At 42.3% G+C, this 20,245-nt stretch overlaps 1 protein-coding gene across 1 annotated transcript; it reads left to right on the top strand.

The window, feature by feature from the left end:
- Positions 1-223: 223 nt before the first annotated feature.
- LOC127223140 (uncharacterized protein C4orf17 homolog) lies at positions 224-16,724 on the top strand. The gene is given in 9 exon segments (XM_051185651.1): positions 224-356; positions 4,312-4,515; positions 6,554-6,618; positions 9,933-9,995; positions 9,997-10,077; positions 11,854-11,935; positions 12,987-13,194; positions 15,136-15,179; positions 16,466-16,724. Coding segments are annotated over 9 exon segments (1,068 nt in total). The 3' UTR covers positions 16,654-16,724.
- The last annotated feature ends 3,521 nt before the right edge of the window (positions 16,725-20,245 follow it).

Here is a 20,245-nt window from a genome sequence, read left to right as displayed (position 1 = left end):
TTGATTTGACAGCAGATCAGCCCCCTTTGTCCCATTTCATTTGTTTGTTTCCTCTTTTAATGCAAAAATGGAAAATACTTGATAGACAATAGGCTGTCTAAGATCTCTTCTCAGGATGACTGTATTCTGTGATTTCAAGGATTCAGCCCATCTGTGAGTGAAGGCAAGCAAGTCAGATCCCAAAAATTCTTGCAGCAACTGTGAAGAAGGAAACTGACAGGCCATGAACCCGACCCTCAAATCCCCAACATCTTCTCTCTACTCGGAGGCCAAGAGCAGCCACGTGTTGACGAGAAATGAGAACTGCTTCCTCGTCAGGCACACGCCTCATCCCAGAAGAGTCTGCCACATCAAAGGTGATGGAACTTCGGCTAGTCAGATAGTTTTCTCCTCTGTGCACAACTGTAATTTTTAAAGTATTTGGCCACTTGTAAAAGCAGGTGCTAAGATACTAGAAGCCAGGTCCTGGTGCTTAATAGACATCTGTGGGTACCTTCTCTGACAGACATTAGCCCATAGATTGCTTGTGTTGGGACAGGGACCAGAGGCCCAAAGTACTCAGAGGTAGGTCATTCGGGGTCCTCAAGGTGGTATTGGCTTAAACATATTTAAAAAATCTTTACTACCTTCACACCTATATTTTCCAGGGTCCTCTAGAGTAACAGAACTTAAAGAATCTACTTGTCTGTCTGTCTATCCATCTAACTAAAGAGGATTTATTACAATGATTTATTAGAATGATTCACAGTCTGTGATCCATCTAATCCAACAAGGGCTCTCTATCAATGGGAGGTCCAAGAGTCCAGTAATTATTCAGTTCATGAGACTGGATTTCTCACCTTCAGTATATGCCAGACTCCCAAAGGCATAAGCTCTAATGCCAGTGGAAGGGTGCACTTGCTAGCAAGGGTGGGAAGAAGCAGGCAAAAAGAGAGAGCTTCCTTCTTCCATATCCTTTATACAGCTTCCAGCGGAAGGCATGGCCCAGATCAGAGGTGGGTCTTCTCACCTCAAAAGACCTGAATTAAAGATATGTCTTCTTACTTCACAGATCCAGATTAGACATGGATCTTCCCACTTCAAATGAGCCAATTAAGTAAAATAAATTCCTTACGGGACTGCCCAGCCATTTTTGAGTTTTAGTTAATTCCAGATGTAGTCAAGTTGAAAAACAAGAATAGCCATCACAAACCCATGCCGGGATATGAACATAAGCCCTAGTGAAGTGTATTTATGTACATATATAGGCATACATGTTGGCTACAGAGCCCAGGGCCCTGCTCATAACAGGCAGCCACTCTCCTACTGACCAAGTCATATATATTTGTAATATATATATATATGTTACCTCCTCCCTTTCCTCCTCTCTTCTCTTCCTCCTTACCTGCCTCCCTCCCTGCCTCTCCTTCCTTTTCCATTTCCTCATCTTTCTGTAGCAACCCCCTTGGATACCAGACATTGCTAGCATATTCTCTCAGCTGAAGAATAAAAGCACATACACTTCCCACATATAGCTGGGCTCCAGAGAGAGATGGTGCTTTAGGAGGTGGATTTCTCAAGATTACAAAGTACATGGAAAACAAACAGAATGTTTAGCACTAGATAGAGTAAACCAGTCAGTTCAGTCCAGATGGGGTAACTGTGGGACACCTCCTCCCACAAAAGCCACCTCAACTGGTGGATTCATCACTAGGTCCTTCAAATCCTTCCCTGAGACTCATATTCCTGTTAGAGCCACCTTCCTGACTTGGAGTGACCATGCAGGCAGAGCTTGGGAAGAAGACTACTGCGTTGTTTGTAGTTAAGTGTATGAACAAGGGAGGGAAGGGGAGGGGAGAGGAGGGGAGGGGAGGAGAGGGGAAGGGAAGGGAGGGGAGGGGAGGGGAGGGGAGGGGAGGGGAGAGCTGCCAACACAGAACAGAGCGCCAGGGCATGGCGCAGAAGGGAGACATGCCAAGTGCAGAGCATGTGGGGAGGAGAGGGGCCACTGGCTACTGAGCAGGTAGTTCTGTGTATCATGCTATGAAACATACATCAAATCACAGCCAAGGGAGATGTGTATACTCAGGATTCTCACACCCTTTCCTCTGAGACATTCTTCAATCTATTGCATTCTGGCTGCCTCAATACCCCAGGCAAATGGTACTTCCTAATGCTACCACTATCCTTATTTTGACAGATGTGACAAACATAATCAGGGTGGCCATGATGCAAAAAAGAAAACAAGCAACAGAATGATTGGTTACCCTCAACCGACCAATCTCCATGAAACTACCACAAAAAATATATTTAAAATGTAAATTTGGTTGTTTAAACATCTTGCTCAGATCCCTCAGAGTCATTGATGATAATATTGTCTAGTCCTGTGATGTGATTGCTCTCTTTTATGACTCATTCCACATATCCACCCATATATGCACACACCTCATGGGCATGCCCAAGTTTCTCAAAGGTGTAACAAGCCCTTTGCAAGTTCTGGGTTTTCACACTTACTTTCTCTATTCAGAAAACACCATTAATTGATATCTCCCAGATACTGGTTTAAACATCATGTCAGTCGCTTCAGAGAGATGCTCTAGGCCCCACACACTCAATCTAGATGCTCATGTGACATTTTGCCACAGTACCCTCTGTTTTCCTCTGGAGAAGTTTTCTTAAATTAGGCTCTGAGGACACTAAGCTAGAAGCTTATGTCAAGAAGCTCTGTTTGGGCATGCCTTGCGCAGTGACACCTACAAAAGAAACGAAGGAAGCAGAATTAAGAGGGAGAAAGCTGAGTGCCACACGGATGTCACAGAGGCCTCAGCCGGGCCCACAAGGAACAGCAGGGCTGGGTGGCCTTGTACAGGGTTCCCAGTTGCAGGTGAAGGCTCAGCCATTGTGACTTCCATCAGGTAGGCATTGGGTGGTGGTGCTCTGCTGTGCATGTGAGCACCCTTCAGCTAAAGGCGAAGTCCCAGACAGAGCTGTAGGTTATCAATAGTCGATGCAGCTATACGTATCAACAGTAGAGACTCGTGTCTGTGGGAGGGACTCCTGCCTCCAGGACCCTTCCTTGAGCTCCTGCTCCAAATCCCCTTCATGATGCACTGTGACAAGGATGTGTCACCCAAACAAACCTCTCCTCCCCCAACTTTCTGGTTATGGCGTTTTACTACAGCCACAGAAAAGCAAACTGGGATAAATAGTAGGCCTTTTCTTAGTTAATCATCTCTGTAATTGTAAACTTCCTAACTGTGAAAGGACAGTCATCTACTAAGGAAACAATTACCCTGGACAAAATGAACACAAAGCAAGCAAGCAAACCAACAACCACTCTCCCATCAAACTGAGGTGGGTTATCAATCAAAGACTGAGAGCCCTGAGGACAGAGCCTTTGGCTCTCAGCAGCAGAAACTCAACTCCCCATAGTGGGCACCGGTCTCTCTGGAGCCCAGCTCCATTCCTGAACCCTTTGCCGGGCTGGAGGATGGGTCTTCTTTCAATGTTAGATTGAATCCACCTTTCATGACAAGTTGTCGGTCATGGATGTCTGACTGGACATTCAAACCACTATCATGCTGTTGTATTTGTTGCTTTACCCCTTTGAAAAGTCATTCTTACCTAACGCTTGAACAGATGGACTCTGAAGTCTTCCCTGTTATTTCTGTCTGGTATGAGATTACCACGTGTACACATTTGTATGTGAATATGGGAAAAGTGTGAAGCAATAATAAGTAAACAAGGTAGGAATGGAGAGATCTGTTCACCTATGAGAACATACCTCCAACATGCACAATACATATACCACACGCTTTCTTTCTAAAAACCTAATTAAAACAGAAATTAGAACTTTCAATACACATATTTGTGTGTAAGGTTACCTATATGTAATTTGCTATGCAATTCTTTGCTATGTACCTGGGCCAATCACTACTCTAGGGTTTAAAGCATAATGATAGCATCTGATAGTATCTTCAAACATCCTCATTCCTATATATAAAGTTACTGTTAGTAAAGTATGAAGTATTTAACCAAATAAAAGCCTTATATTTTGTTGCATTATCCAGCCATTCATTCAATCATCAAAGCTCACTGGCTTTCTGTCAGGCACCGAAGTAGGTACTAGCAATAGACACTAAACAAATGGGCAACACCCCCCATCCACAGGCTCACACCCTAGTACAGCTCTGACAATCCGTTTACAACTATTTAATAAGACTCATGGTAAGTACTGTGGGAAGCCTAAGAGCATTAGGAGACAGTATGTGATGGGTGTGTTCCAGACAGGCTGGTCAACCAACAAGTAAATGGCTATCTGTATTCTTCCAGGTTTGAACAACATCCCGATCTGCACTGTGAATGATGATGAGGTCCCACTTAGAATGTTGTGTGGCCCTGGCTCCTTTAGCCTCTTAGAGGGGAATGAGACACCTTTAGCCAAATTGAGCAATTCACCCACCACCACAGCCCTGGAGAGCCCCGCCCCAGAGCTGTCACCTGTCCAAAACAAAGTTCCTGCAAGACCTCAGTCTGGTGAGTCCCTATAGAGAAATGGAATCTGTCCTTAGGCCTCTTGCAAATAATTGGAAAGAACTCAGTTTGCTTAAATCACTGCAGTGACTGGGAAGGTAGGTTATTCACTATAGACAGCTTGCATTCCTCTAACCACAATTCAGTAAGACACTATTAGCAAACACTATCAATATTTGATGTATTTGCTGTAGTGTCCGATCCGTAGAAAAGTGCGTGTGATGACAGATTTCAAATGTCAACTCCACTGGATCTAAAATAGCCTGGAGATGCACCTCTGGATGTGTTGAGGAAGACGTTTCTGGAGAAGGTGGATGAGCAGGGAATGTGGGTGGCACAATTAACACACTAGCGGTCCCAGACTGAACAAAAACAGGGAAAGAAGAAGCCAGCTAAGCATGGGCACCCATCCCCCCTGCTTCCTGACTCGCAGCCATCTCACTCATTGCCAAGTCCTTCCCCCACAACGATGGGCTGTCTAGCCTCAAACATGAGCGGGGAATGAATCTTCTCCACTCTAACATACTTCTAGCAGGTATTTGTAATGAGAAAACTCACTATCAAACATTGTAAGAGATATCAGATGGGAGTGGCTAGGCAACCGTGATAGGAAGCAACAGACAAAAGGTGGGTCCAGTAGGCACATGGGGGATGGAAATGTGTGCACATCTTTCTAGAAGGGCTCTCACCGCCTTAAGTTCGTGCCCAACGGCATTGCCTTCTGTGCTCACCACACTCTTATTTTTCCCTGTGACCTACATGAAGTGTCTGGTCTTTGGTATCTGACTAAGTAAATGAAGAGATGCTTACTGTCTTCCAAGATCCCACTAGATAGACCCATCAAACTGTTTGCAGCATGCAATTGCCTTTCTAGATCATCAGTATATCAAAAGCTTTCGCATCCTTCCAACAAAGTAGTCCAAAAGTATAAAAGCAACACTCTACTGAAACATTTGTTTTCAGATTTATTTTGTATGTATGAATGCTTTGCTTGCAGGCATGTATGTGCCTCACATGTGTGCTAGGACTGTGTCCACAGAGCCATCATCTCTCTAGCCCCCAACAGAGTTTTGTGACACTAATGACCTCACTCCCTGGGAACCAATTCCTGTCCTAGTTTCATTTTATTGCTGTGAGGAGATTCTCTGATTTAAAAAAAGCAGCTTAGGGGAGAAAGGGCTTGTTTTGGGTCACAATTCTTGGTTACAGTCCATCACTGTGCGGCAATCATGGCAGCAAGAGCTTCGACAGCTGGTCTCATCACACCCAGAGCCAAGAGAAAGTGTAGCTGGTGCTCAGCTAGACTTCTCTACTATGAGAGTTCAGTGACCCAGCAAGGGATGGTTCCTCCACGTTCACACTGGGTCTTTCCACACCGAGGAAGTCAGCCAAGACAGTCCCTCACAGACACATCCACAGGCCAACTTGATTTAGACAACTCCTCAGTGAGGGCCTCTTCCTGGGTGACTCTAAACAAAGCAAAACATACAAATTGTCCACTACGCAGAAGTGACACACATGTCTAAGAAACATACACTAAGATTCTGCTTTTACAATCAGTTTAATTAGATCAAGAAAGCAAAGTAGCCAGGACTGCTGGAAGAGACTCCCAGTCCTACTTACTTGGGAAGCTGAGTCAGGGGGATCACAGGCCAGCCTGAGACTGAGATTGGAGAAGGGGGAGGAGTGGAGGAAGGAAGGACTGAGGGAGGGAGGGGGAGGGGAGGGAGGGCAAGGAGGAAGAGGGAGAAGGGAAGAAAAAGAAGGAACAGGAAGGAAGGAAGGCAGGAAGGAAGGAAGGAAAGCTAGTTTGCAATATGTCTTCATTCTATCATGCTGGGAATAGAACCAATAATTTTAAGAAGCATACATGCACTTGAATAATGTTATTATACTGGTTTTCTGTCACAGGTTTCCACATATGCACACATAGGCCTCAGCTGACCTTAAGTTCAAATAGACTAGTTTATTTCAGCAACTAATACATAAAACATGTATTGAAATTTCTTTAATTTAAATATATTCCCCCAATTTCTTTCAGAGCCATTTAGAAATACCAACAACTGCTTCAAGACTTCCCGAGACAATCCCTTAGTGATTAAGAAGGTAAACAAACAGCTGCCTACAGCTGGCTGAGTGACTTCAAGACTCCTCTTCCTACAGCTGGCTCTTTAACACTTGCTCTGTCTTGCAATCCTTCTGAGAAGTCTCTTTCACAATATTTCTACAGCTTTATTAAAGTGTAGCTTTATGATGTAAGACATCTATATCCCCAGTGCACAATCTGATGGATCTTGACAAGTACATCTGCATCCCCTGGTGAAGCGATACCAAAGCACCGGTCTCCCAGCTCCCCTGGGTTTCCTCGGGAGCCCCGCCCTCCCAAGGACAAAGACTTTTAACTTTTACCCAAACGAGGCCCCATGCAGGGTTCTCTTTCAAAGTCTGCTTTCACTTAGCAGAACAGAGTTATCTAAGATCCACCCCTGTTTCCTGCTCTTCTCACAGTTGTGAACCCAGGCCTCTGGTGAAGAGCATCTGGATCGGCCTTTTCACAGAGCTAGGACGCACACTCACACACAAGTCTTCGTGTGTTTCCACGCTTGCTTCCCTCCCAGGCAACCCTGCACGCACAAAAACTGACGCGTGCAGTGCTTTTGTGTCGACATTTTAGAAGAACGGCCAAGTTGTTTTCCGCTTTCCTTTTCCGAAATGGCAACGATTGGTTTTAGTTTAGAGCTGATCGAAGTGAAGTGTATGCGGCTGCAGTTTGCCATCCTAGCACAAAGGAGGCTGAAGTATGACTGCCGTCTTCAAACAAACGAGGCTAACTAACCCAGGGGCCTGGTGGTGTGTTCCTTGTGTGGTTTTAGTGTTGACTTTTTTCTCACCCCTGATGAAGATGACCACTTTCCTCTTCTTCCCTGTCATCTATGTGACCTTTTATGGGATGTGTTTGTTCAGATCGCTTGCCTGTCTCTGAAGTTGTTTTTGTAATTGTGATGCAAAAGCTTTCTACACAGCATATATAAAGCCTTTGCCACATGTGTTTTGCAGATGTTTAATTTAAATCTGAACCTTGCCTTTTTTGTTTCAAGGTTCCTTCCCCTGCCTTCCAAAAAAAAAAAGTTATTTTTGGTAAGGCTTACATTTCTAATTTTTCTATTATGTTTTCAAATTTGCACACTGCCCATGTCTGCTGTGGTTTCCTGTGAAGGCCAAACCTCTGGTGCAGTGTTAACTACAAACAGGAGAGCTGGCAGCCTTGGCTTGTACTTGATGCTCATAAGAGGGAGCATCCAGACTTTCAGCTTGAAGTACAGGGTTGGTTCTCTCTGTTCAGATGCCCATACAGGACCGAGGCAGCTTCCTTCTCTTTCCAGTGCTTTATCAGGCATGGAGGATGAACTTTGCCAAGCAATTTTTCTGCATTTGAGATGACCCTATTTTTTCAGGTTATTATACAGTGAATAACACAGGTTCATTTTCCAGTATTAAACCATCCTTGCATTCTAAGATTCTACTTAGTAAAGTATGTTATTCTTTTCACCACTACATTTTATAAAATATTGTTTAATATTTGTATGTATTGGTTTATGTGAAACTTTAGTAATACATTAATTATGCTATAATGATAGTGTTTATTAATATAGTAAGTATAATATATGCAATTTTGTTGTTATATTTATATTACATACTTAAATAGCATTACAAAACATTTTCTTATAATATCTTTTTCAGGTTTGTTTTCAGGACAATGTGGGCACGATATAATATGTTGGGAACTCTAGTAGTCTAGAGGATTTTATACAGAATTAAAAGTCATCTAGACTTGAAGTTTCCTCCAGTTAAAAGTTTTAAACTAAGAATTGAACTTTTTTTTTTTTCCCATAGAGAATTGCTTTATATGTTGTTTGTTTCTTCTTTAGTGAGCTTGGGCAGCTTGTATTTTTTTTTTCCCAAGGAATTTATCTATTTCATTTTACTTTTAAGATTTACTGACACATTTGTTTAAAAAATACTTTTTTATGATTTTACATCTGCATAATTGTCTTCTGGCCCCTAACATTGGCACTTTATGCTTTTTCATCCTTGATGTATATCATAGTTAGGGTTATCATTGCTGTGACGAAACACTATGACTAAAAGCTTTGAGATCTGTCTTTCAGACAGTTCCAGGTAGTTAAAAGGAAAAGTTCTTATTTGCCATCATCATACAATGATCTCAAGACAAAAATAGCTACACTTCTGTTTCTTACTTCCCCGTTGCTTTTGTCTTGTTAATTCCTTGTTGTCCTGTGCATTCTGCTTCTTCTATTTATCTTTTAAAATGCCAATCAGGTGTTTCAGTTGTGTTCGGTGAGAGGAGTTGAAGCAAAACAGTTAGTGTATGCATGAGAAGTGTTCACAAGGATTGAGTCTGCATACGATCAGCTTCACTGTCACCACTGCCAACAGTTAGATGCTCTTCTATCACTCTGGTCCCGCCCAGGTGGGCTCATTTCCTCATTAGCTTGGTGTGTGGGTCAAGCTGACAGCTGGGGCTGGCTAGACAGTCTTCCCGGGAACAGGCGCGGAGATCCAAGGCTCCTGTAGCTCTTTGGCCACAAGGTCTCCATACTCTTTTGTTGTTGTTGTTGTTGTTGACACTGATTGAACTGCAGACTGTACCTTCCGCCCATCCCACCACAGGCCTTTCTATTTCCTATTCAGCTAAGAAAGAGAAGAATATTAGTTCCTGATTCCAAATCCCCAGCTTTTAGCAGAGCAAGGAAGCACAGCTCTCACAATGAAGCCTCTTTGCAGCCAAACATGAATCTTCTAACTGCCTTCCTGGTGGTAAAGGGAAATCTTCCCAATGTAACGCAAAGCTCATGTGGTAGAAGTTATTGCTACCTGGAACAACAACACACAGGACCAATTCACATTCAGCATCCAAATTGTTATCTTGAGTTTCATCTAGGGCTTTAAATGATTTCAACCAAAGTCAATAATATGTCACTATCTGCTTTGTCTCCAAATGTTTGGTAGAGTTTAAAGGACACTTTTAACTTGTTAAAAGTATTAATATTGGTTTTGCTTGTATGGTTCTCTTATTAAAGATGAATGTTTCTCTGACCTATGAAATGGGTCTATGTGTAAAGGTACTTGCTGCCAAGCCTGATGACCTGTGGTAGACACCCAGGACTCACATATAAGGCACAAACTGAATTCTGAAAGTTGGCTTGGGACAACACATGTACCATTCTATGCTCATGCACATGCAAACTCTCAAACACACACACACACACACACACACACACACACGGTTTAATAAAAATGTAAGCAAAGGTACATGCTTCTCATTAATTTTACATTTAATTTATATAGAAATTACAAGTGCAAAAATGCATGCCAATCATACTATATCTTTGATTTAGGATGCATTGAAAGACAAAAACATGCCAGTGCCTCCAAGGATGTGCTCTGCTGCTGGCTCCCCAGGCCTCAGAAGTGATGAGCATCAAGCCTGATGAGAATGAAAACACTGTGTGCATACCAAACTATCTGAATCAGGAGATAAAAGTAAGAGGCGGGGTATTAAATAAATAGCTTGGAATAGCAGGTGGGTACATGTACACACACACACACACACACACACACACACACACACGCATGCACGCACACACACACACATGCACACGGGGGGGAACAGTGAGCAGCAATGTCACAGGTGTGTGACACTAATAGATAACAGATGATAATATGATAGATAAACTTAGGATTTATGAATATATGGGTAAGCTATTTTTAGGTATTTGGCAACAGGCTATACAGCTTTATGACTGTGAAACTGGATGATTACTACGTTCAGCTCAGGTTTCTCCTAGGGCACATTCCTAACCCTGGTACAGAGAAGTGACGCCCACAGTGCAGTGGGCTTCACTACAGGGAAGACGGTTTAGTTTGAGGATGCTGAGGCGGCTGTAAAGTAAGAAGCTGAAGAAGACAAATCTGTGTCGAGAACAAGCAAAGGGCCCCACCGAGTCTTTGGTGCAATGCTAACCCTTGCATGCACAGAGCAAGCTGCAGAGGTCCAGGAGCAAAGAGTGAATGAAAGAACAAGTCTCGGGAGCTGCTGGCTGTCACTCACACACAGCAGAGTGCAGAGAGTTGCTTAATACACCAGCAGTTCAGATGAGACCCGAAAATCTCACACCTGAAGAATGGATTACTCTAATCCTACAGCTGGGGACAGTGACTGAGGGAAACATCCAATGTCAACCTCCGGCTTCCACATATGTGCCTGCATGCTTGCATACATACATACATACATACATACATACATACATACATACATACATACATACACACACACCCATATACATAAATATTAACAAATTTAAATCCATACCAATAACAACTACCTAAAGTAGATATAAAAATATAAACAAGCCTATTGACCTATGAGAATATAATGAGTATTCTAATGTTGTAGAACTGGGGTCTCAGAAGCAGTAAAGATTAGAACATAGAAATTATGGGGAGAGATAGCAGTTAACATTTTCTAAAGTGGACAGAAACTTAAAATGTAGAAAGATAAACTCAGGGTAAATTGCTCCTCAGCGTCGACACCCGGCTGCTGGAAACCACAGAAAGAAGGCACATCACACACCTTGCTACTAAGGCTGCTGATTTCTTAGTAGAAACCTGCACATCCAAGGCAGTAGGACACTGCCCGTGAAGTGCTTAAAGGACAAAAGCTCTCATCTTACAGTGGTCCTTCAAAAGGAAGGAAGGACAGTGCCAGAAGGAAAGGCTTTGGGGAAAGGAAAACACACACACACACACACACACACACAAGCGTGCATGTGCGCGCACACACGCATACACTCACACACGCATACGCACACATGCACATGAGTACACACACACACACACAATCCCCTCCCACAACTCAAGTATGGATTCTCACTGACTGAAGGGATTTAGGTCCCTGCCTCACTGTCTCAGTGAAGTCCTTCTTAGCCACACTGAGGAGAGCAGCAGCCAGGTGGGCCGCTTGTGTGACTAGCAGATTCCTCTCTCAGCCCTAGGAAGCCTGCACGAGGGGTCCATCTCCTGAAGTAAGTTGCTCCTAACAGATGTTAAGACTCAACAGGCACAGCATGACAAACAACAAGCATCGCTTGAACTGCTGATGTTTTCATTGATCCCCCTTTGCACTGTTTGAAATGTAGCTCTCAAAGTAGATCCCAACCGACCCAAGCATCATGTACCCAGAGTGACGTTTCTAAAGAAAGGCAAGGAAACCTTATGAGCCCGGTGCCATTTACTGCCTCACTATGTGTCCCCCGTCAGATCCTGGCAAAGCTCTGTGACATTTTACACACCGATTCGCTGGCAGAAGTCCTGCAGTGGCTGCTTCACGCAAGTACCAAAGGTGAGATGGAAATGAGTATTTGCAGGCACTGGACTCGGTTATTGTCAGACACGATGAATGTGCCAAACTGAAGCTTCCTCCCTGGGGTTTTCAAACAAATACTGCAAAATTATTTGCCTAGAGTTGCTTACCAGAGTCCCCTGTAAGGCTGTATTCATTCCTGCCTGCATGGGAGCTGGCCTTCAGATAATCAGTGTAGTGCATCTCACACTGAACTCACTCCAGAAGTAGGAAACATGCTCTCAGCTAAGGCTGGTTTCTGCATCTCCTTGCTTCTTACCCCAAGGGTCTCCATGAACACATCCTCTGGCCTGCCGTGGAATCTGAACATATACTTGCTTCTTTCCTTTGGTGTGGACAGTAGCAGCATGGCCTTCCATGTTTCAGACTCCCAATAGCTATGATGATTTAATCTTAGCTAATGCCTGGTATCTCTTGGGCTGTGCCTGGTATGTGTCATGAAAATACCAATAATACCATTGCAGGGCAATCCATACAGCACTCAGCAGCTGTCCTCAAACTAGCTGATCATCAAACTGATTCAAAACAACCCACACGGGCCCCAAGAATCTGCTTTTGTAACATGATCCCAGGTGATGCTGATGGTCAGGCAACATTGCTCTGGAGAGCACTCTCTAATGGGCAATGGGGAGCACTTTGGAAAACTAGTACCTTGTAACAGAGTTCAAGACTACTCTATAATTGCAAAGTGCTTGGGGGCAATTTTCTAAGGGGGGGGGAGAGGTAAAAGATTGTGACATTTAATAAATTACCCAAGTAATAAGATCTTCTTTTGTAAATGTATATATATGTGTATATTTGTGGGGGGGTGGACACAAGTGCATCAGTGCATAGTGCACAGCGGGCAGCAGAAGGTAGGCCGGAGAGATGGGAGAGAAAGGGGGGTGAACAAGAACAAATTGAAATGCCATAAATGTATGCATTGCCAGAATGAAACCCGTTACTAACTGAAACAGGGACAAAGCTGCACTTCCCGTCAATATGACAGTAGTAACTTTCATGTTCCCAACCTTTTCTTCCCCCAAATCAGAAAAGGAGTGGGTGTCGGCTTTGGTTCATTCTGAACTAGCTGAGATTAACATGTTGACTCGTCACAGAAGAACTACCCCAGCAGAACCAGCGGCAAAGCCCAAGAAGCCATCCTTAGCTGGAACACCCACCACAGCCAAATCGATGCAAACTTCACCTGCAAAATCCAAAGTGCTGACCAGAGCTACAGAGGGGCATCAGCCGCCCAGGTGATTAAATATGGGGGCCGTCCAGGGCTCCCCTGTACATAAAGACGTCACACTTCCCTTGTTTCCTCTTCAAGTCTCAACTCTATAGTGAGTGACTGCACATATGTAAGTGTTTTCTTTCATTTCCACAATTAACAGCAAAGTTGTTCTCGGTTCCACTGTTCAGAACATTTTGGCAGAGGCTGTGTTCTTTAGCTAATAAATAACCTTTCTCTTTTGAAGCAAATCCCCTTTCTACTAATGGCAAAGACTAGACAATTAGAGATCTAAGAAAATATAAGGTTTTTTAGGTTATTTACCCACAGAGGCGAGAGAGAATGAATGAGGTCAATGCATGCAGTACCCACAGCGGCCAGGAGAGGACATCAGATGCCCCTGTAACAGTCACATCAAGTTGTGAGCCTCTTGGTGTTGAGAACCAAAGTTTTCTTAACCATTGAGCCATCTTTCTAGTCCCAAGTGCTTTAAAAAAGTTTAAACATGCAAACCATAAAGGAAACTGAGGCTATTATTAGTGTTACTCATATTTTGTTAAATGCTAGTATTATACAGATATAAATTTTAATGTAAAGCAATGAAGATAAAAATAAATCACTTCAACTGACTTTCACTGATATATTCCTGGGAAGTTTTAGAGAGAAAAATAATCACTAAGCCATCTGGAAATTGTTTTAGAAGCAGTATTCTTTCCTTCCTTCCTTCTTCCTTCCTTTCTTTCTTCCTTTCTTCTTTGAAATCAGGAGGGCAGATCAGTCAATACTGAAATGCCACAAATTTATTTTTCACCACTCATATACCTTAACCAAAAGGGGAACATGGTATCATGTATACGGAACAAACAGACTTTTCTTCCTCCTTACTCTAAGGGTTCAGTAACCACACCTTAGCTTCAACTTCTCGTTCCCTAGCCTTGAGGTCAGGAGTAGCCGCACTTCAGTTCCGTTGTTATTTAGAATAAGGCAGCCAAACACCCTACTATAGCCACACCTTTGGCTTTTAGGTTTTATGACTTGCTGAGACTACTTTTGAACTCTCTGTCCTTGTGCCAAGATGGAGTGCAGCCATCTTTATGGGCACCAATAAATTCCCCTTCTTAATATAATTAAGTAATACCCATGCTTCTGCTACAGGACAGATAGCTGTGTCTATCTTAGGTAGTGTTCTTCTACCTTCCAGCACTACCTGTCATGGGAAGCACACATTCTGTCATTCATGACCTGTCTTAGGTTGCCTGGAGGCAAAAAGACCTTACCCATCTCTGACTACCAGCCTCTGTAGTAAAGAACATTAGGGGATAGATAGTCCACAGCTCGATGCCGCTCACCTCTGAGCCCACTTTTCATCAAGAGTTCACAAGCAAGCTTGATAATGCATATAGAAGCAGTATTTCTTAAACCATGCAATGTTAACAAAACAGCTGGGTGTGGTGGTAAACATCTGTAATCTCAGCACTAAGGAGACTGGAGCAGGAGTTTTACAAATTTAAAGTAAATAATTTAAAATTTAATGCTATCCTGGACTATACAGCAAGACGCTGTCTCAAAAGCAAAACAGTGTATTTATGTATAACATGTTGAAGGAATGAGTGTTAGGCTGGGAGAGAAAATTTTGTTGTTTCAAAATTAAAAGTTGGGTTAAATGCAAAGTCACAGAAATAATGTGATTTAAAAAAAAAAAAAGCCACTTTAAAAAGTATACATTCTAATTGTCTGCACCGTTAAGTTTCTGTGAAGTCAGAAAGTAAGACCTGGTAGGAGCTGACCTCCTCTTCAGTGAGTGGCTTATGGTAGGCCTGCTAGATATTTGCTCAAAGTAAGTAGTCACTGGTAAGTAATTTACGTCAAGGATGGGCTAGCACATTTAAGATAGATGCCATTAGCTTGCTGATGCCCTAGTCTGTTGCTATTGCTCAAATTCTCTTTCTTTCTCCAATTGATTTAGAATGCCAAGTCAAGGATCTGAAGGCAATAAAGCGGTATCACAAGGTTAAGTACAGTTTGTGTTGATTTCAGGTGGTATAAGGAAATCAGTAGGTACTGACTACTTAGGGGTATGGGCGCTAAGGGTCTTGGCTTTCAATGGGCAATCCATGAGGGTTAGGAGGGGCTTTCTGCTCCTCTCTAAAGTGTATCTGCTCAATTCTGTGTAAGATAAATCTGACAAAACTGTCAGACCAAACACTCTGAGAAGCAACACAGTCACACCCAATCACGGTAAAGGATGGCTGACCCACACAGACACAGTGACTTCCCTAGATTACTCTGCTCAGCTTAACTGTCATGGGCCTAAATGATTTTGCTGTGAAGAAAACCAAGCAGAACAGAATACTGCTGAAGCAATCACAAGCAGGTGCCCTATGAGGCAGCTGAAAGTCAGTGTGCACCAATCAGAAGCCCAGGCCAGCCTGCAGTTTAGACCAGAGAGACTCAGTCATTGTAGAAAGCCTACCTGGTCCTGAATAGTCCAACGGTAGCCACTTTGTGGCTTGTAGCTCCCAGCATTAAAACAAGAACTGCATTAGAGACTACAGAGCAACTGTCACAGTCTTGTTTCCCACTTTCCCCTTAACCAGAAATGAGGGGTTCATCACGTGGAATTCTCCTAGACATTGTCACTTTCCCATGGAGTTCACTAAACCCCAAAGTGGCTCCGTCTGTGACCAGTCAGTAAATGTAGCTGAGATTGGAAAGCATACCCTGCCTCTTGCTCCAAGGATGGCCCTTTCCACCTGGCCTCTCCCACCAGATGCTTCACTCTAGGATGACAGTTAGAACAGGATAGTTCTATTCATCCATGAGCCTTACTAACGACCCACACATAGATTTGCCTTGCCAAGATGCACAGACTTTTAAACTGCAATCTCCAGATCACACTGCTTCTCTCCACAGTAGACATTCAGCATCTCCAAACCTGATCCTGGCTGGGAGTGTCTGTGTGGGCTTTGGAAAGGTCTAAGGGATGCAGTTAAATTGTTCTAAGATGCATGTCTGATCTCTTGTTTTCTCTGTCAAGATAACAGATTCTTATTTCACTGGTCCAGTCCCTACCCCAACACCCTCACACATCAACAATTCTAAGGGCAAGAAAACAGACTATATATGCTAGCACAAATATCTCATTGTAGGTGATCACGGTCAAAACGAACCGATTCTGTTATGACTTTTTAGTGCCTGTTTGGCTTTTAATTCCACACCACTTACTGATAAAACAAGGCAGAAGCTATATTCAGTCTCTCGGTTACAGTCTTATTTGCATTCTTTTTCTATTTCAGGGGTTGAGACCCCATTGTATATAAGAAAAAACAAGATGAAAATACCTGTTACAGAGTATTTCAGCAAACCAAAGCCTCCTCTCAGTTTCAGCACCCAGGACAATGGATCAGCAAAGCCAATGTCAGCAAGGAGTGTCCAAGAATACACTCACCAAAGAGCCATCTGTCCTTCAACACACCAAAGGTAGAAATGAACGCGGGCCAGCTCTTTCACAAAGATGAACTTCACACGGACAGAACATCAAAAATACTGTAAAAAAAATAATGGTCCTCTATATGGTGGCCCATGTAAGTCTCAAAACCACATTGTATATAATGCTAGAAATAAATATTAATGAAGACATTATTTCTATTTGTAGTCAGTTTAATACACATGAAAGAAACATGCTTATTTAAATCTCATTTCCTGTCTGTAATAATGATATTAGTACCTGAACATAGAGGATACCAGAAAGGCATCCATAATCAGAATTGAGTGCCGAATCTAAATCCAGTTGGGGAAAACTGCTCAAGAATTTTAACATTTGAGCCAATTTTGGTAACCTATAATGTTTCCAAGTTTTGGGACTGTTAAAGAAAATTTCTCATCTCCTCTCCAAATAAGTAAGTAAGTAAGTAAATAAATAAATAAATGTTATTCTTCATTCACAAGCCACAGAGTTTATTTTCACTCTGCTAGTGGTGCTAATGATGGATGAAAATAATTAATATAGACTTTTTTGTGTTATTTAAATGAAATATTCTTGGGACCCAGCTATTATTCTTTTAGTGTAAGTTTGTAACATATTGTGGGTCAACCATAACAAGGTTTATTTCTTACATAAGAGTTCAGGACTCATGTTCGTACTCAGTGGATACCTTTGCATTGCTTGGTGATTGAGAGGCCCGGGATCCTTCCACCTTGTGGCTCAACTATCATCTAGAGTATCACTGCCAATTGCACCCAGCAGACAGAAGAAAATTAGACCAGAGAAAAGTACATTTTCTACTGTTGCTGCAACAAAGTATTACAACCTTAGTGACTTAATGCCACACAATTTTATTCTGTTACAATTCTGGAGACAAAGAAGGGGAATGGGCTAAAATGAAAATGAAGTCATTTTCTTTTGGGAGGCTCTGGGAAGAGTGGCTTTTCTTCTACAGATGATCCACACCCCTTCATTTGTGGCTGTCTTCTATCTTGAAAGAGAACATTAGCTAGTCAAGTTGTTCACTTGTAACAAAGACTCTCGAGATCACACTGGGCCTGTTCTGTAGACTACTAAAGATCATCCCACTGGGGTCTGGGAGATGGCTTCAAGGGGAAAATGCTTACTTTCAGGGTTGAATTCCTCTTTCCAGCTGCTTAGGTTTTTCTTTTGCATAGTGAGGCTTTTCTCTTATCTCAACAAGTTTTGTTTTATGTGTGTGTATCTGTGTGTGCATGCATACATGCACATATATTTGTATGTACAGCTTATGTGTGTGCATTCATGAGAAATGAGGGAAATGAAGAAAGGCAGAGAGAAAGCCAGTGTGTGAAAGCATCACCACATCCGCATTGCTTACTTATTTCACAGGCAATCTTTTGTTCTTCCCGACAGGATAAACATGGTAACAGTCATTTAAAATATGAACACTGAGTTTGGTACCATGGGCAGTTTCACAATGAAAACATAGGAGTGCCAAGGCTTAAATCTCATGCAATGATCCAATATTCCCAGCAAGGGTCCCATCTCTTGAGCCTGCCACTGACTTTTGGGAATATGTTAAGCTCATTGCACATGCCTCCCAGTGAGCTGGGGAAAGAGGGACAAATGTCTCCATGGGCCCATTCACTGGCAACTCTAGCCCTCTGTGCCCATTAATTCACCTTTACCTATTCTTTTCCCCTTTCATTTTTTACCTCTTGTACAAAAAAAGTTGAAAGAAAACAACACATTAAGAAAAAGGTCTTTAGGTATTATTTTTATAGCCAATCTTCAAATAATCCAGAAATTAGTTATTTGAAAATGAATGGTGACTATTGTCTTCTGGCAACGGCTGAGATACACTCTTTTAAATGTGTATTGTGTGTGCCACTCGTGTGCAGGTACCTTACAATACTGGGAGTTGGTTCTATCATGCTTGATTCTGAACCTGCAATTTCTGAAACTGTAGAAAACAAGTTGTGGTCATATTAGCCCACTCAGTCTATTGTGACTTGTTTCGGCACACCTAGGAAACCAATACAGAGCTTTTGCAAGTAATGAAAATTAAACCATGTGGTAATTTGTAACAAATAATAATAATAATAATAATAAATGACCCAGAAACTGATATTGGGGTTCAAGCTTCAAGCTGAATATTAGAAAGCAAAGCAGCTGGCCACTAGCTCTCACCTCTAGCTCAGGCTGAAAGGGCTGATCCACACACGAGCTCTTCACCAAGTCTCAGACTGCTGCCTCTCCTCAGTGTGGCTGGAGAGGAATACCTCTCAGAGACCTTGCTTCTGTCTTGTATACTTTCCTAATGTTGGAACTAAAGGTGTGAGCTTTAATAATTCCCTTTCAGACTGTATAGATCTGGGTGGCCTTGGACTCAGAGAGATCAGTCTATCTCTTAATCCTGAGTCCTAGGATTAAAGGTGTGTACCTAGCTTCTGACTGCTGGGGTTAAAGGTGTATGCCTGACTTTATGGCTTGTGGCTGACTTTTCTTTTCTGAATCCTCAGGTAAGCTTTAATAAATCATAAATAATATGTCACTACAGTAATTGACATAATTTCCTCCACTTCCATAATTACATAGGGTTCTATTTCATATAAAGTAAGTGGAAGGCACTGTATTAGTTACTTTTCTGTTGCATGGCAGAATGCTTGAGAAAACCCAGGGAAGAGCAGGCCTAACTGGCCTGGCAGTTAGGAAGCACTGATCTCATTCTACCTGCACAAAAGAACCAACAAGGAGCAGAAGTGGCTATAAGCCCTCAAATCCAACGCGCAGTGACATGCTTCACCTCCCAAAGTTCCCACAACCTCCAAAACAGCGCATCAGCTGGAGACCAAGTGCTCACACATAGCACATGGGGAACATCTCACAAAAATCTGAGACTTGGACAAGTACAGCAACATGAACTTTATTCTTTTAGAACTGTAGTGTGGCTGTTTACATCCACTGTTTGTAGACTTTGAAACAACTAGCTACATTAGGTAGCTGAGAATAAAGCAACAGAAAGAGACATTGAACATCAACATTCAATCTAATATCTAAGTGTGATGTTAGCACACACACACAACATAATACACAGGTTGTGTCACAGGGAGCAGGAGCTGCTGGAATCCACTAAACTGGTGACAGGGCATTTGCTCTGTGTGAGCTTCTCTGTAATTACCATGCAGTCTTCCCTTGTAAACCACTGTTCAATTTTGGATTTGGGCATTAGTGCATTCAGCATAATCATTCCACAATAATACACATCAGCCCTGTAACCATGAACTAAAATGTGAGAGCTAAATGAGATGTGGACAGATGTAAACATTATTACATGTACATTTTCCTACATGCCTATGTTATTTACAGAAACACACATTTACATGAGTTGGGATACTAGAGTAGAAGGGAGATGTACAATATTCACATTGAAAGCTAACATATGGAGATATATGTTATATATATATGAAAAATATAGAAAGGATAGATGTTTTTACTTTAAACTGGGGTAAAGACAAATTGATCCTTCAAGAATAACACTGTGAAATAGTCCAGCCAGCAAAACTTTAATTTTGTAATTAAATTATTATTGTCATTAAGGGATTAAGGT

Source organism: Phodopus roborovskii, unplaced genomic scaffold (genome assembly GCF_943737965.1).
Source record: "Phodopus roborovskii unplaced genomic scaffold, PHOROB, whole genome shotgun sequence".
NCBI classification, from domain to species: domain Eukaryota; kingdom Metazoa; phylum Chordata; class Mammalia; order Rodentia; family Cricetidae; genus Phodopus; species Phodopus roborovskii.
Note: the sequence above shows the minus strand (reverse complement) of the source record. Positions and strands in the feature narration are given on the sequence as shown.